We start from the raw sequence: 15,816 nt of genomic DNA, 5'->3' as shown, positions 1-15,816 counted from the left end.
CATTCAATGGGCTCCATTTCACACCTGACTCAGTTCAAACCCCTGTAAAACAGAAACCACAATTAGTTCAGAGCTGTAATTTGCCACAGAACCCGTAGAGATATAAATCATTGCACATGCAAAATTTCAGCTAGATCAGAAAACTGGAAATGGGTCAGGGACATTACTTATTGCACTCGCCTCGTATCTTTCTGGGAGCTGTTTCCACAGACTTCCGGTCATGTTTGAATTCACGATGCCAGCGTTTTACAAGGTCATATGATGGGGCATTATCACCATAAGTTTCTTCCATTTCATCAAAGGTCTCCTGTGGTGTGCGTCCTTTCAGATAGAAAAAACGGATCACTGCTCGACATTCAACAGGCTCCATTTCACACCTGACTCAGTTCAAACACCTGTAAAACAGAAACCACAATTAGTTCAGAACTGTAATTTGCCACATAACCCGTAGAGATATAAATCATTGCACATGCAAAATTTCAACTAGATCAGACAACTGGAAGTGGGTCAGGGACATTACTTATTGCACGCCCCTCGTATCTTTCACCTATCTCATCAGATCCCGGGCGACGATGGGTATTTTGCTACTATATATTTTCCACCTATCTCATTCAATACCGGGCGATGCTTTCTGCTAGTATATATTTGCACTTATCTCAGTAAATCTCGGAATTGACTTCATGCCTGCAATCGCACTGTTAAAAATATACAGGAACTAAAGTGTTGAAATCGTAAACTGTTTCAGCCATTTCCGGGACTGACTTCATATGCCCCCCCCATCCACTGTTTAAAATATACATTAAATAAAGTAATACTGATACAATTTTTATTTTTTGTTACTGACCAGAGTGCCCTTTTTGAAGAGCTGGTTTCCCTCCACATTTTTAACCGACCTCATGTCCAACTCTTCCCTTATGGGGAGGCAAGTAAACAAAAAAATAATTAGGAGGGACATTTTCCAGTGTATTTTATAATTAATCAGAAGAGACATATCCAGGGCATTTTGTAATTAAATCAGAAATTACTTTTCCCAATTACCTTTGTAATATTAAAGCTTTGTTACATTAAATATAGTACCTATTTACAATGCCTCCCCACGGGTCAGATTTAGACACCAGGGTCGTTTATTAACGTGGTGAAAAGGAACAAAAAATTGTCTTAGTCGTAAAAGATTTCTCCTCCAATGAGAGAGAAAAAATTGAAATGTAGCATGTGAAGAACAGATACTACACTTTGATCTTGGCTGTATTTATTTGCTTCCCCACTGAGCAAATTAGGCACAAGACCATTTTTTAATGTGGAAAGAGAGGGGGAGGGGAAGGGAAAAGGGGACCAGCTCCCGAGAGGTGGGAAATGGTAGCTGGATAGTGATTTGCCAGCTGGCCCATGGACCAGAAGATTGCTACAAGGGCAATGGTCTTTGATTGCAGCATCTGCAGGAACAGATACTACACTTTGATCTTGGCCTTTTGGCCAAGAAGAACAAATCATTTTTATTAGCTTTGCCTCACAGCGACACCAATTTTTTTTCACTTTCAGAACAGCCGAATCGAGTTGCGATATATTAAGGAATGGAAGGAATTTCATAACAATTAAAAAAACAAACGACCCGGATGTAAGCGTGACATACAAAAGAACTCTATCGTATTAATATATTTATATTTTTTTTATTATTATTATTTTTCTTCCTTTGAAGATTGTAATGCCGGGTATGGGGCAGCCAAACCAGCTGCCAACATTGCCCCGCTTTTTTATTGAAACCAACCGAGAGCTCTTTTTAGTGTCCTCGCTGTTCCCTTAAGTGCAATTGTCTGAATCTCTTTTGCACTTGGTTCACCAGGAATATTAGTTAGGTAGGACTTCAGGTTCTTCTTCATAAGTCCTGTGGCACCTATGATAACTGGTATGATCGATATCCCCTTTAGGTTCCAGTTTCTTTTCATATCATACATGCGACTTATGTCCTGCCAAGTTCCAATGTAAGAAAAAAAAATCGGTAGAGAGAAACGTTGGTAGGATGGAGAATGCAATTGATGCTGTGTGTAGTGGATATGTGAGAGGAGGAAAGGTGGGAGTAGTAAGTAAGGATGGAGGATGTAAATGCAAGATGGACAGCAGAATAACATTTATTTCTCCATGTGTTTTTTTTTCTTCATAAATTGTATAAAAAGATCTTGAGTTTAGTTTCAAATAAGTTAAATCATGAAACGAACATGGTCGAACCTATCGACTGAAATTTCTAATGGTCTAATTTTAATGAAGGGCTTGTGTCCTTATTTCTACTAACATGTTCCCATAAACTAATTTATACACACACACACACACACACACACACACACACAGCCAATTTTGGGTCTACAGACTTGAAATTTGATATATACGAGATTTGGACCTATGGAACAAATTTGGTTTGGTCTTTTTGTTTTTGTTGTTTCATCCAATGCCAGTAGGCATAGGTGAAACGTGAACAAATTTCGCGGGATCTTTCACATTTTTTTTTCTAATGGCTGGAAATACTTGTCACCAAGGCTATCAAGAGTATTTTTTATCATGACGCCATCAGTAGATGGGGTGCCTACTACAGCTTTAGAGAGGTCCATCTCCCCCCCCCCCCCCCGAGTGAAGGATAGACTGCACTAGTTTCCTAACCTGGATTTTTTTTTTTTACCTTATGGTACATACAGATGGTCACCCATCGGGTACTGGCCAGGCTCAACGTTGTTTAACTTTGGTGATCTGGCAAAAACTTATTGTGTCGTATTTTTGGGGTTTACTTTATTTGGCTGGTAAAAATAGGTGCTAAAATGTCAAAATTAAAAAAAATGGGAGCTTGGCAGGCATAAGTCGACTTAAAGTGCTCTTCTACATACGTGCAAATATACATTTATATATCTTAAACAGCGTTATTTTTTAAAGTTTTTGTATGCGTAACTAACTAGCAGGCTTAGATCTGGTGACCTTAAAGTAAGATTAAATCTGAATAGTATAGTATAGGAAAATGTATGTAGAAAAAGAAGACTTAGGTGATATGGTCACATAGAAAAGACGGATAAGACTACTGTAAAACAGTTGAGGTAGCAAGATAACTTGACATAAAAAGGCCAAGGAAAATATGGAAGTGATAAAGATGGATTTGAAAGAAAAATGGATAAATAAAGACCTGGTCAGAAATAGGTTAGTTTGAAAGTTACTTTCTCAAAGCCGTCCAACACATGCGAACATGTAGAATCGACGTAAAATTGATGACGACGATGGTGACGACGATGGTGAAGACGATGATGATAGTAGTGGTGATGATGCAGTAGTAGTAGTAGTAGTAGTAGTAGTAAAAGTTGAGCTCTAATGGTTGAGTGATGAGGACGATGATGACGACGATGGTGATAGTAATGGTGATGGCGTTGATGATGCAGTAGTAGTAGTAGTAGTAGTAGTAGTAGTAGTAGTAGTAGTAAAAGTTGAGCTCTAATGGTTGAGTCACACAAATATCATTATAGTATTTATGTAATCAATAGAAACAAAAAAAAAAAAACAATGGTTATTATTTTGTAACATTGATTGTAGATATGTTTGCGTACATTTTTATGCTAAGAGAAAAGCCAAGGAAAACGTGGGAAGAAATAATAAGGATGGATTTGAGAGGAAAAAAAGGATAAATAAAGACCTGGGCAGAATTAGGTTACTTTGAAAGTCACTTTCTCAAAGCTATTCAACATAATATGGGCACCATCTTTTCAGACTCACATTATACATTCACCGTATCATTTTCATCTCATTTCTATTCAAAAGCACAGGAAATTTTAGTTCGTATTCATGATCATTTAAAAGACATTGTTCCTTTTAAGTGTTGAGACATTATGTTGAACAAAGATGGAGGTGAAGAAGCAGTGCAGTCCCGAGACTGAGTGTGAAGTAATTGCCAGTAACAAAGATGGCGGCAAAGAATCAAATACGGTTTTTGACGTAGCCAACGGCGAACTGATTTGAATCCAAAATTCGACAATTTTTATAGTAACTTTGGAAGCTTTTCATTGGTTAGTTATTATAACTTGTGGTTATAAAAACGATCGTTGAAACATTGGTGTCATACCTCCCATTAAGAGTCAAAAACATTTAACAGTTCCATTAAATAACCTTTTTTTTTTACTCGCCTTCACCCCCAAACAAGGCATATTGTCACTTGGACGTAAAGGGCTACTAATTGGGGCCATGCTTAAGAAAGATTAAGATGTTGGTTTACATTACATTTAAACTTCTGCATATCAGTACAGTTTGGAAAACAGACAGCAGGAAGAGAATTCCAAAATCTTGCTGTTCTAGGGAAGAAGCTATTTGAGTAGAAAACTTTCTGACATTTAGGAACCTCAACAGTGAAGGGGCGCGATTTTGTTGCCAAGTGGGTTTGTTGGGATATGTACGTCGAGGGGGGTACGTGCAATGAGTTCATCAGAGCACATTCCATTAAAATACTCTGACTGTATTTCAATCCATCTATCGATCTGGTTGGGCTCCTTGCCCGAACCAATGCGACTCTCTCTCTCCAAACTTTCCTGCCTTTTATCAGCTGCCTCAGACCTTTAAGGTCACAGTTGGTATCATATGCAATTTGCTAGATGTATATGATGTGAATCTAGGTCGTCCTTTGCTCGTGCACTGGTGCCGTGGAGTCCACAGCAATACAGTTCTCACCAGCTCTTGCTTGCTCCTCTGGCAGTGATTGGCAAATCGTAGACGTCACTCCCTGGTGGTAGTAGATATGGCAGGTAGGTTGCCATAAAGTTGCTGCTTCGTGGGATCTTGCCAAGATATATTTAACACTGTTCGTAGCATACAGGTGTATGTGGCATCTGGCTTTCTTTCCAATCTTTTGGTTAATGTCCAAATTGCAAACTCCACCATTTCTCTGAAGAACTACCTTCTCAGTTTGTCAGTTAGCCTTAAAGTCTATACTGCTCACAGCTTATCCAATGCAGTTCATGCTTTTAAGATGCAAAGTTCGATATCTCTATCCGTAAATCAATACAGTAAATCAATAAAGTTTAATCTCCGATTAATTACAGTTGTTATGACTACAGCGAGACTCCATGCACCAGGTGGCACTGTCATTTATTTTCCCCTAGTATTACCAGACCAGGCTGTCTGTAGATACTGGCTTCCTGACCGAAAATGCATCAAACATTGATGTTATTGTTTTATCTTTCCCTTTGCAAAACTCAATCATGTTCTGTAAAATCAAAAACAATAATTTTCCTCTGCAAAACAAAAAAAAAAACACCAATAATAAATAGTTGAGGATATAATCATGATCATATTGTATTGTTGGCATTGGTTTCCCTGATATTTTTCTAGTCAGAATTCTTTCTAAAAAGACATCAGGTTCTTACAGGAGGGACCATGTGAAGGTTGCCAACATCCTAAGTGAAAGTGATTTTTGTAGAACAAACTGGATTCGAACTTGGAACATCCATGGCATTAACCACTAGATCACCGTCACTTCCCTGAAGATATAATTAGACTTGAAGCATAAAAACCTTTCAAAAGTGCTCAAATTTAGCGATTAAAAAGTTGATTTGCAGCAATGGATAATTAAGTGAATGAGTTCATGCAGGCACAAAAATGAAGCTCTGGCTGGAGGCCAGTTAAGTTTCCGCTTTTTTCCATTCCCCACGATGTTGGGGAAAACCAGCTCTCCACAAAAAGGGGGGATCTCTGGCAGTGTCCACATGAATAGCAATTGTTTGATATGAAGGGTTTCCCCCGCATTTATCAAAGCTAATTATCTTTCTGGACGTCCTTTGCTTCAGTTAGTTTCACTTTATTTATACAAAAAAGATGAACAAACACACAAAAGGATGGTATAGAGGGAACTTTTTAAAAGTCAATCAAAATAAATGTAGAGATGATGTCCGTTTGCAAATCGTAGATATTATAATCTAGGAAGTATAAGGAAAGTTCTAAATAAATGTAACCTCGTCGAGAAGCCCGGCAAAAAAGCCTTTCATGGACATACAAAAAACACACACGGCCATTTTGCCTTTTATATATATAGACTAGCGGGGGGTACCCGGCGTTTCCCAGGTGTTTGGAGGTGTGTGTGTTAAAAACAAAACGTTGGCCAGGTGTTTGGAGGTGTAAAAGAAAAAAAAATGTTTTAATAGGAAGGTAGGATTGAACCCTGAAGTCTTGATGTGAAGGTGGAAACGAAATGAAAAAAAAGTCAGGCACCTAACCATCTCGGCCACAATGGGAGAGCAATTGATAAGTGTGTTAAGTTAAGGTTTATAAAGTGCAATTGATAGGTGCGAGGAAGTTAAGTGGCATAGTGTTTGACCTAGTTTTGCGTTGCAAGCCAGTTACTGTTTCCCCCGCCCCATCATTTGCTTTCCGAACACGCGGCGATGGAAAAATAGCTGGTAAAAGTCGGGCAAATTAAATACACACGTGACCCCCCCCCATTCTTAAGTCATAGATATTACGATTTAGACGTGATATAAAAAGTTTTAAGAAGTAGCGACCCAAGCGAGAAGGCCGACGGAAAAAGTCTTTTGCAGACATACACAAAAAGTGCACACACATACATACATACACACTTTTTCGCTTTTATATTTATAGATGTTAAGTGGGATTGAGACTGGCTATCACAGCAATGAATTATAGTTTCATTTTTTTTTTAATTTATCTCCCTTTAAATTTTTTTATTTTTTAACTTTTGTTCACTCTGAACAAGACATATTGCTACTGCAGTGTAAGGGGCTATGATATGGGCCAGATCTAAAGTGACGGGACAACCTGGATGGTGAGTTGGTTATCAAGATGCTTGTTCATCCAATGGTAACTTATATAAACTTCTGAAATATGCTGAGTGCTAATCACATTTTAAAACGCTAGAAAAAAAAAAAGAAATTATGATAAAAACATTATCGTATCAATGAAGAAAAACGGAAATACAGGGTGAAACAATAAAATTGTTGCCCTAGAAAAGACATGATTCCATTTCCGTTTGATGAAAACCGGTTTTCTTTTTTTGTTGCAGGCCATCTACTAGTTGGCCAGTTGTGTACAAATCCCAAGAGCGATAAGCACCTTCTATCATGCCTGAAAGTGACACAAGATCTGAGATACACTGTTGTACAACTCATGCTCTCTACCAATCCAAGTTATGACAATCGGACCATTGGCAGCACCCTTAAAATGCAAATCCGGATAACAGGAACGTGGACATAGAGATGAAAATAAAGTTACCAGACACAGTTATGGTCTTTGGTGTAGTTTCAAGTGAGAGCCATATCATGCCACCTCACATCTTTGAAGTCGGCTTGTTCCTGGATGTGCTGAAGAGTGAGGTGATCTCCTGGTGCAATCAGATGGCCACTTGCAGACCCTGCTTGTGGCAGCCGATCTACAAGTCCAAAGAAACCCAGGCTTGGCTTCAGGAGTGCTACGACTTTGTACCTTTCTCTCACTGACCCTCTCCTCCTCCGACCTGAATTTGCTAGACTACTTGTTTTGATTATATGTCGAGAACATTATCAACATGATCCCCCACAACACCAAAGCCAGCTTGGTGGTGCTTGTGGAAAAGACATGCTCCTAATTCTAGACCCATATCTAGGTGGTGATAGAGGCTGAAGGCGGTTACATTGAATAGATGTCAGCTCTACTACATAATCAAGTTAACTGAATCGAATTTTTCCATAAAAGTGTTAAAATAAATCTTTGGTGTAGTTTACTTTACTTATCGTTCCACCCTGCAAAATAAATAAAAATGAAAAAGATCAACCTATGGTACGTTTCCTGAATAACTATTTTTTTTTTAAATAATTTGTAGCAACAAATGAAAACATTTTTTTTTTTTGTTTTTGTAAGAAAAACATTTTTGACAGTTTTATTTTTATATATTTTCTTTTTTGTAAGTAATGTTTTTTTTTCATACTTTTGTAAGAAATGTTAATCTTTTAAAAAGTTTTTTTTTATTTATTTTGGCGGGGGCTACAAAAAATATTTTTTATGTAAAGAAATTTTTTTTTCTGTTAAAGTTAGGGGGTAGGCTATTTCCTTGGAGTGAATATTTTCGGTTGACTGAAAGACAGCAGCAAATAGGAATGAGAAGGGTTAGAAGGAAGCTGCTCAACCAGGTTTCTTTGATTTATGATGGAGATGAATGGGTTTTTTTCTGAATTTTTGCCTCTACATAAATTCTAATAAGTAGCTATCAAGTAGCTCCCTGCTAGTTCTGACTTCTTTTTTGCTGCGTTGCTTTGCCTCCTTCCACATACTCTCCACATGATTCGTAATCATAGTTTTAATTGTAAGAACTACAAATAAAGACTGTGCTAAACTTTTCTGATCCTACTTTGCTGTAGACTTTCAAAGAGTCAGATATGATCGTTGTCCTAGAATATACTTCTTTATTATGGAAGGTTAAGGGTTTTGGCATTATAGTTTGGTACTCTCACCAGGAATCATATCCTCCGAAGAGCAAGAGTAGTTCGAGGAGGTTCCTAATGTTGAAGAGCAATATGTCAATTTGAACTGCGTGTCCTATACCTCTGAACTGCCAGGGATTCATGGAAATTCTACCAATCGGTCACAAGTGCCATCAAGTTGCAAGGTTCTTCTAAGGGACGGTTATTACACAACGAGACATGATGTAGTATGTAAATGCCTCCACTGGACCATCTGTAAAAAATTAAACATCCAATGTAGCAGCAAGTCCTGGGAATATCAACTTGAAAGAACAGTTGGAAATGACTTATATACCATACATTATGACCATGTAATCCCTACAGCCACCTACCTTGAAAATGCTGCTGTCAAACCTGACATAGTTATATGGAATAAGTCAGAAAGAGTGACACCCTTGGTTGAAGTGAATGTTCCTAATGATGGAGGTCTGAACAGAGCTGAAAGAGAGAAATATCAAAGTCACATGTATGATATGAAAAGAAACTGAAATCTTAAGGAGATATCCATCATACCAGTTATCATAGGTGCCACAGGGCTTATGAAGAAGAACCTGAAGTCCTAACTAACTAATATTCCTGGTAAACCAAGTGCAAGAGAAATTCAGACAATTGCACTTAAGAGAACAGCGAGGATACTAAAAAGAGCTCTCGGTTGGTTTCAATAAAAAGCAGGGAAATGTTAGCAGTTGGTTTGGCTGCCCTATAACCAGCATTACAATCTTCAAAGGAAGAAAATGAAAATATCGAACTCTTTCTTTAAATTTTGTAGTTTTCATGTGATGCGACCATATATAGACTATTTTTTCATTATTTGTTCAAGTTCTTGATGGGACTTGGAAATAAAGAGACATATGATGCAAGAAGGTTACATTTTTTATCAAAACCCGAAGGCCACTCGAGGATAAGGGTTAAAGAATGTAAGATGGTAGTGTAGTAAACGTTAATGATGTAAATAAGGTAGAATTTAATTATTTACGAGAACGGCTCAACAAGAACTTGTTTACATTGAAGGCTACCATGTTGTATTCAACCAGTAAGCAGACCAGTGGAACAGTGTTCTACAGACGGGCAATTCCAGGGAAGTACAGAAGAGATACTACACTTTGCCATTGCCATATTTTTGCTTCTGTTAATGACTTGATCCTGCAAGTTTACACAATAAGTTTTGTCAACAGTTTATTGTATACAATTAGTCGAACATAAGTCACAATTTTATCAACGGTTTTCGTAACAATGGAGAAATTCACTTAAATGGAGGAATTGAACCGTTGCGATAAAAGTTCAAACCACAGATTGTCAAATTCAAAATTAAAATAAAAATCTATTCAGGATGCGACAATATCGAAGAAAAGAATAAAATCTATCCATACATAAATATATCGATTTTATTGATAACGTATTATCTTTTTTACAACAAAATGGTCTGAAATGGAACACGTACATCAAATCTGTTGCCAAGGCTACTGGAAAAATGTGGGATCCTTCTATCGCTCCAGTAGATATCTCACTGCTGATGCAATTCTCTACCTATATAAAAACCAGGTACATCCAAGGATGGAGTACTGTTGCCACATCTGGGAAGGAGCTGCTAGAAAGTCTTATCCTGCCTTGACAGAGTTCAGAATAGACTTCGTAGCCTAGTAGAGGATGCCCTTTTCTCTTCCCTGCAACCTCTTTCCCACAGAAGAGACGTTGGGAGCCTGTCTCTGGTTTATTGTTATTTTCATGGCAGGTGCTCATCTGAGCTGCAATCTATGATCCCCCCTCCCTAAACTTTCACGAATCACACTCGTCCAACTGAAGCCATTATCAATAATTTCCCCCACTCTTTATCTGTGCCTAAATCTAAACGTAGATTCCATGAACAAATCTTTTTTCTTAGAACTGCACACTTGTGGAACTCTATTCCATTTTCCTATTTTCCAGCTGACTACAATTTGGTCGTCTTCAAGTCCAATGTAAACAAGTTCTTGTTGAAACGTCCACTTAAGTAATCCAGTTTACCAAATTTTCACTATTAACGATTACTATAATATTGTTTCATCGACTACCGTACACACTTAACCCTTATCCTCGAGTGGCCTTTGAACTTTTCAGATGATGATTGAGTATTTGTATTCTTTTGGATTTTTTTGACTATTGTTTCCATCTTCGTCATTATTTTCACAACGTTTTGGTCGGTGTAACCTCCGACCTTCTCCAAGTGTATCTTATTGAACTTTGGAATCTTTCTGTCAAACTCGTGAATCTGCATTAAAAACCTTTTATTAATCCACAATCTTCAGTGCGATCGACACTCAGCGTACAATTGTGAATTATTTAGAACTTCTACCCAGCTATGGCTGACAGAACAAGAGCATGCTACCCCTGTGGATTAAATGATAGGTTCTGGTCAAACAAGAATTGAATTAGAATAAAGCCTGATTGCCACAGCTGGTGAATTTCAAAAATGCAATCTGGACATGAGGACACTTTAGAAGAACAGTAAGTAATAAAACTCTGTTGTAAACTTGGAAAAAATGCCACAGAAACGTATGGAATGCTTCATACAGGTTTTGGACCATCTTGCATGAATTGAGCATCAGTTTTTGAGAGGCATAAGAGATTCAAATGAGGCAGGGAGTCTATGGTAGATGATGAGAAGTGTGGGATGAGTAAGGAAGTCAAAACACTAGAGTTGATTGGTCAAATAAAGAATTTCATGGATAAGGACCGTCGTGTGTCTATAGAGACAATAAGTGCACAGTTTGATGTCAGTGTGGGAACTGTAAACACAATTATTTGCAAAGAACTGGAGATGTGGAAGATTTGTGTAAAGTTTGTCTCAAAGGCGCTCAGAGAAGATCAGAAAGAAAGACGTTGTCATGAATATGAAGACAGTTCCTCACCCTCCCTATAGTCCAGACCTTGCTCCATGTGACTTTTGGTTACTACCTAAGCTCAAGGAAAACCTTAGAAGCTGTCGTTATGAGACAATTGAAGAGATGAAAGAGGTTAACACGAGGGTCATTGACACGCTCACACAAGAAGACTTCTAGAAGTTGTTGGAACGGTACAACAAGTGCATTGCAGCCGGAGGAGATTACTTCGTAGGGGAACTAGAATTTTATGTGTGTACTATAAATAAAAGTGTCCATAGGAAAAAAAAAAGTCTGGTAACTTATTGAAGGCACCTCGTACAAATTTAATATTACATTTTTGCCTTCGTTTTTAATCATAAATTCATTATATGAAGGTTTTTTTTGTTTTTTTTTTTTTTACTTGTAGGATTATAACCTTGTCACGTGGCCAAAGAAAGGAAAATTCCACAAAGGCGATTCGTACTTGATCATTTGGGTAAGCAATCATTGATTTTTAAAAAAATCTGTATTTTTTAATCATACATGTTTGAGCTTATGTCTATATGTTAAAACGTGTGTGTGTGTGTGTGTGTGTGTGTGTGTGTGTGTGTGTGTGTGTGTGTTTCACTCAGAGTGTATTAAAAAATGGATTTTGCTCATCGGAGTGTTACTTAGTGTCGTTATTGTTGATCAAAAACATGTTTGCTTCTAAAGACGTGCGCGTGTAAACATAAATAATTGATGAATGCGTTCTGTGTTAAACGAAAAGCGCGTTCTTAACTTTGGGATTAATCGCGGGAAAAGTACGTCGTGGAAGACTTGGAATGACACAGTTAACGATTACCTCAAGCAATGGCGGATTAAAACCGATGTAAGTGATAGGGTTTCGTGGAGAAAATCACTTTGTGCCGCCATGGCAACGTGTTAAATGAAGAAGAAGAAGAAGAAGAAGAAGAAGAAGAACAATAACAACAACAACAACGACAACAACAACAACAACAACAACAACCCCGAGATACGTTTTTTTTTCAGGTTACGATGTGGAATACGATGTTTTTCCGACCCCCTGGTTACAGTATTTGTCCCGCCTTACGGTGTTATTTATAATGTTATTTGATTATATAGATGTTCATTATATACTGTACTGTATTTTGTTACTAATTTTTAATATGTACTGTATAAAATTTAATATGTACTGTATAAAATTTTGCTTAGGCCCCGCCATACAGCGAGTTCACCTTACGATCCCTAACCCGGAACGGATTAATGCCGTATCCCGGGTTCTACTGCATTATAAAGCTCTTCTATGTATATTTCGCAATTATACTAACTATTAAACTTTTTCTTATAAATATATTTTAATATATTATTTTGGATTCGCACACATATATATCTAAATCTTCTATACTCCTATAAATTTGGGTGTTTTGTGTATTGATATTCATATTATAACCTTTTTTTTTCTCTCTATTTATTTAAAAAGAAAATACAACTTTGTTATACATGGGTCGTGGAATTGCATTCATCTGCAAAAGATCTAGCTAATTTGCATATTCTTTTGAACATTCATTTTAATTAATTCCCTATTTGTTTTTTCTGTTTTCTTATGGGATGATCATCTTCAATTAACTATTACGTGTAATTATATTCATGATTTTTACTTGCGTAATATTTGAGTAAAAAGGTTATAGTAAACACAGAACTCTTTCTATATATATATTTATGTATGCGTATATATATATTTGTTTAAAGAAATTTGCCTACCAAACTCTTCTGTCAGTTTTTGGTCTACAGACATTAAACTTTATATATAGGATATTCGAACCCATGCGAACTTTATATTTGGATTTTAGCCGGGGAAAATTGGTACAAAAGTGTGAAAATTGAAAAAATGAAATTTGCGAAGTGAAGGTCGAACGACGGCATTACGAATATGCATGCATATATTTAAGCGTATTTTTCAACTATATATATATATATATATATATATATATATATATATATATATATATATATATATATATATATATATAACTTAAGTTTTATTTTATTTTACATGTATCTTAAGCTAGATATCGCATTTCCTTATATTTGGAACCTTCTTCTCATCTGACGAGAAGCATTAGGCTTCGAAAGGCATAGGTAAAAAAAACGTTTATAACCTCTCTTTCTATATGACTAGTCTTGGCGCCCGGCGTTACCCGGATGTTTGGAGGTGTGTGTTGAGCAAAAAAAAAGTGATAGTAGGCAGGCAAGCTCGAACACGTACACCGAAGGAGGAAAAGAATGTGAAAAAAAAAACGTGACGTCTTCGTTGTTGCGTCCATCACCAACCTGGAGGTGGCGAAGCTTTAAATTAAGACTAGTCAATCGAAAAGAGGGAATGACTTTTGAAAATATCGGCGAAAAAGCGACTCCTTCTTGTAGAAAATGCCCAGTTGAGAGTGAAGGAATTAATGTTTTGGGCCAATTTTTCGATATTTGTCGTCCGAAGGGTCGACCTTAAAATTGTAATGATCTTGTGAAAATCCGTCGCCTCTATCGAAAGTTTTAGGCAGACATACATACATACATACATACATACATACATACATACATTTAAACAGACAAGTGAGATTTATATTATAGATGTTTTTCCTTATAAAATAAGGAAATAGTCTTGAATTGGAATACATCCTACTAAAGCCTGATTGTCACAGCTGGTGAATTTCGAAAATGCAATCTAGACGTGAGGACACTTTAGAAGAACGATATGTAATAAATTTCTAGTAACTCATAGAAGCTGGTAGCGTTTTACGCATTCGTTCGCCGTGCATAGTTATTTTACTGATTACGGTACACTGAAAGTCATTCCCATCAAAGTTTCAGGCGATGATCTCTGCTCACTTGACTTCAAAAGTAAATCTGCTAATGACCATTAATCCTCTTTTGTCTTGATAAGCATCAATCTGCGCAAGTGAGGGCAGAACCTTCGTATTATTAAGTCACCTTGAATTAATAGTTTAATTGAACGCTATTAGACGAGTTGACAAGAGTACTTAGTTGTGTTTAACAAACAATAACAAAGTGTGCCTTTTGATAAGGTTTATCGTGAATATTTAAATTACACAATAATAATACAGTATATTGGAAAAAGAAGCTACAAGAAAAAAAACATGATACATTTATTTCAACCCATTGGGTGAAAATAAATTCAACATATTGTGTTGAAATAAATTTATAATGAGACTGGACTGAGTTTTTTTTTTGTCCCCAAAGAAAAAGAGGGTGGACCTGTAAATTCACTCTTGTCCATTCGCCCATTCGTCCGTTCATCCGTCTGCGCTTTTATCAATAACATGCCTTGGAATATTTAGAAATCTTGCACAAACATTAAACATGATATGAGTAATAATGTAACAGAACGGATTTTCCAGGAAAACTCCGGTTGCTCCCCTTGATATTAAATTCAATTGCCCATAAAACATGTCATAAGTCTCTAGTTGAATGAAGGAGTGCCATTGGACAATATGTCTCAACTAGTGATATGCTTTGTGTATGTTATATGTAGTAAGCGTGTTGTAAATGTTGTATATATATTTTATGTTGCATATATTTTATGTTGTATTTATACTTTATGTTGTATTTATATTTTGTGTTGTATATATATTTTACGTTGTATATATGTTTTGTGTTGTATATATATATATATATATATATATATATATATATATATTATGTTGTATATATATTTTGTATTGTATATATGTTTTGCGTTGTATATATGCTTTATGTTGTATATATGTTTTATGTTGTATATATATTTTATGCTGTATATATATTTTGTGCTGTATATATGTTTTATGTTGTATATATATTTTATGTTGTATATATATTTTGTGATGTATATATATTTTATGTTGTATATATGTTTTATGTTGTATATATGTTTTATGTTGTATATATATTTTATGTTGTATATATATATTGTGTTGTATATATGTTTTGTGTTGTATATATACTTTATATTGTGCATATATTTTGTGTTGTATATATATTTTATGTTGTATATATGTTTTATGTTGTATATATATTTTATGTTGTATATATATTTTGTGTTGTATATATATTTTATGTTGTATATATGTTTTATGTTGTATATATATTTATGTTGTATATATATTTTGTGCTGTATATATGTTTTATGTTGTATATATGTTTTGTGTTGTATATATACTTTATATTGTGCATATATTTTGTGTTGTATATATGTTTTATGTTGTATATATTTATGTTGTATATATATTTTATGTTGTATATATGTTTTATGTTGTATATATGTTTTATGTCGTATATATATTTTATGTTGTATATATATTTTGTGTTGTATATATGTTTTATGTTGTATATATGTTTTGTGTTGTATATATACTTTATATTGTGCATATATTTTGTGTTGTATATATATTTTATGTTGTATATATGTTTTATGTTGTATATATATTTTATGTTGTATATATATTTTGTGTTGTATA

The 15,816-nt window shown here is 35.6% G+C and overlaps 1 protein-coding gene across 2 annotated transcripts in view; it reads left to right on the top strand.

Moving 5' to 3' along the window:
- Positions 1 to 15,816, top strand: part of LOC145285846 (advillin-like) — a 186,889-nt gene that overhangs the window by 67,575 nt on the left and 103,498 nt on the right. For both annotated transcript variants that reach the window (XM_080134287.1, XM_080134288.1), the window contains exon 3: positions 11,730 to 11,798. In XM_080134287.1, the coding sequence (XP_079990413.1) occupies positions 11,730 to 11,798 (69 nt within the window). The remainder of the gene's footprint in view (positions 1 to 11,729; positions 11,799 to 15,816) is intronic.

The sequence above is a fragment of the Euprymna scolopes genome, chromosome 10 (assembly GCF_053919585.1).
Source record: "Euprymna scolopes isolate OS-2025 chromosome 10, ASM5391958v1, whole genome shotgun sequence".
Classification (NCBI taxonomy): domain Eukaryota; kingdom Metazoa; phylum Mollusca; class Cephalopoda; order Sepiida; family Sepiolidae; genus Euprymna; species Euprymna scolopes.
The sequence above is the reverse complement of the archived record's forward strand: the minus strand, read 5'-3'. Positions and strand labels throughout refer to the sequence as shown.